Below are 2,316 nucleotides of genomic sequence, written 5' to 3' on the forward strand. Positions count from 1 at the left end.
GTATGGGTGCATGTAAACTAATGTTTTTCTGTGTTTCTCTCCCAGCCTCACAGAGACCCTGGAGAAGTTTTCCCTGGACCAGCACAATAATGTGTCCTTGGTGGTTCAGCCCAACCTGGTAGTCCAGTCTGTCCAAGTACCAAGTGACACAGTAGGGATCCAGTTTACTGCTCTGACTGGTGAGTGGGACTGCTAGTGAACCTACATACTGGCATTTAAAGTGATGGTTTATATCTGTGTTGACAGACTGGGTAAAACTTCTCATTTTTCTAATGTTTCCTCTGTTGGTCAGTAAGGTTTGGTATGGATTTGATTTGTTGTTCTACAGACAAGTACAGAAGTAACACTATATTGTTCTGCTTTAAATGTCTAAATCAGTTTAATCTCCTTCTCCAGGAAGATCTGGTAATTTTGTGGCCAACAGAATTCATCTCAACACHAATACCTCTGAACTGATAGCTGACAAAGGAGGTGCTACTGATGTCCAGATTGTCATAAAATTCCCAYCAGGTGAGTCAATGTTGGTATGCAAACATAATGTTTCCTTCCTTATACCGCTTTCACCGAGATAACTTAACTGCTCTTTGTGGTCGTCGAAATCAGGTAAGCAGTGCCACAAATATTGATTGTCCAATAATGTTGAGTCACATGAGATAAGCCTATAAGGCGAGGTCAAGCTACTATGTATATGAAGTCCTGATATGATAAACAATCTCTCTCTCCCCCCTCTCTCTTTCTCCCTCTCTCTCCCTCACTACACTCAGTTTTACGTAGTAAATACACAAACAACTCCATTGGTTTTGTACTCTACCAAAACGACCGGTTCTTCAGGTCCAGGGCTTTCAGTGCTTCTTCAGGGACCAGCAGAAGGGTCATCTCTGCTAACCTGGGACAGGTGTCTGGGTTACATGTTGAAATGCTCTTCAAGCCCACAGTAAGATTTCTCTTAGAATCAATAAATGCATAGCGGTCCAAATTCCCTGGGAAACGTGTTGGGAAGTTATTCATTATCTAAGTCACATGTGTCAAACTCATTCCACGGAGGGTCGAGTGGCTGTGGGTTTTTGCTTCTCTTTTGTACTTGATTGATGAAGTAGTAAGGAACTCCCCTCATCTGGTTGTCTATGTGTTAATTGAAAGGAAAAGACTAAAACCAGCAGACACAAGGCCCTGCATGGAACAAGTTTGACAACCCTGATCAAAGTTTTCCATTGMCGCTTATATTTTGGCCAGTGAACAGGGAAGCAAGTTTTTGATAGTGAACCAGGAAGCATATGTTGTCTTGTATATAATATGATCAATAATAATTATTTCCCACATGTGCTTAATGACCTGTTGTATTTCACAATATACTTTATGATTATTATTTTTWAAATAAGGAATACTGTGAATGCATGTGTTTTTCTGAAGGATTTTCAGTGAGTTTGTTTCTGTTCTCACTTCTCAGGTTGTCCCCAACGCCTCCCTCTATGACTTTGCCTGCGTGTCATGGAACTACACGTTGAAAGACTGGAGCACCTTTGGCTGCTCCAAAGCCAAACACTCAGAAGACGGCCTGCGATGTTTCTGTAATCACACCACTAACTTCGCTGTGCTGATGGTGAGTAGCTAGTTGCCCTAATCTCCCTTTTTACTGACCACACTCTGACCTATGGAGGGGTTCCCAAACTTTTTTTGCCCATGACCCAATTTTGATATGTGATAATTCTCGAGACCCCAACCATGTTCATTTTTTGTAGTAATTAAGATGGGCTATGGCAGTCAGTAGCAAAACATTCTAACAGTGTTTCTGATTGTCTTCTCAATTCACCATCACATACTTTTAATGTGGGACTATGATAGTCAATTGTAAATTTGTCTGACATAATGTCTCTTATCTCACCACCACTAATGAGATAGGAGACATACTTGATGCATGTTGATGCATGTTTGCTTTGGATCTTCTCAAAATCAGGGGGTGTGGTTTACAATGCTCCCCTCATCTCTGCTGTCACTTCCAACCTGGATCGTTATTTGGTTTTAATGCAGACTAGTACACTAAATCCAGCCTCACACAGATATGAGCTGTCAAAGGGTACCATGAGTTGTAATACTCAGAGGGAGACGGGCAGGTATTTATTCCCTTTGGGTCAGGAACCAAAATGCATTATCTGCAGCATTCGGTCATAAGTTCACATGGCGAGGCCCAGATGCAGACACGGAGGCAAATGGTTCGAGGCTCTGATATTATTAGTATCCTAGGGGCAGGCAAGAGAATGGTCATGGACAGGCAAAAGATCATAAGGTCAGAGTCCAGGAGGTACAGAGTGTGGCAGG

General features: G+C 42.1%; 1 protein-coding gene across 1 annotated transcript; it reads left to right on the plus strand.

Annotated features, from left to right (window-relative positions):
• Positions 1-45: 45 nt before the first annotated feature.
• Positions 46-1,636, plus strand: LOC139025633 (adhesion G-protein coupled receptor G7-like; the record flags this gene model as incomplete). The annotated part of the gene is made up of 4 exons (XM_070440767.1): positions 46-179; positions 397-510; positions 765-934; positions 1,448-1,636. Coding segments are annotated over 4 exons (583 nt in total), but the record flags the coding sequence as incomplete, so codon positions are not given.
• Positions 1,637-2,316: the final 680 nt, after the last annotated feature.

Source organism: Salvelinus sp. IW2-2015, unplaced genomic scaffold, assembly GCF_002910315.2.
Source record: "Salvelinus sp. IW2-2015 unplaced genomic scaffold, ASM291031v2 Un_scaffold2986, whole genome shotgun sequence".
Taxonomy (NCBI): Eukaryota; Metazoa; Chordata; class Actinopteri; order Salmoniformes; family Salmonidae; genus Salvelinus; species Salvelinus sp. IW2-2015.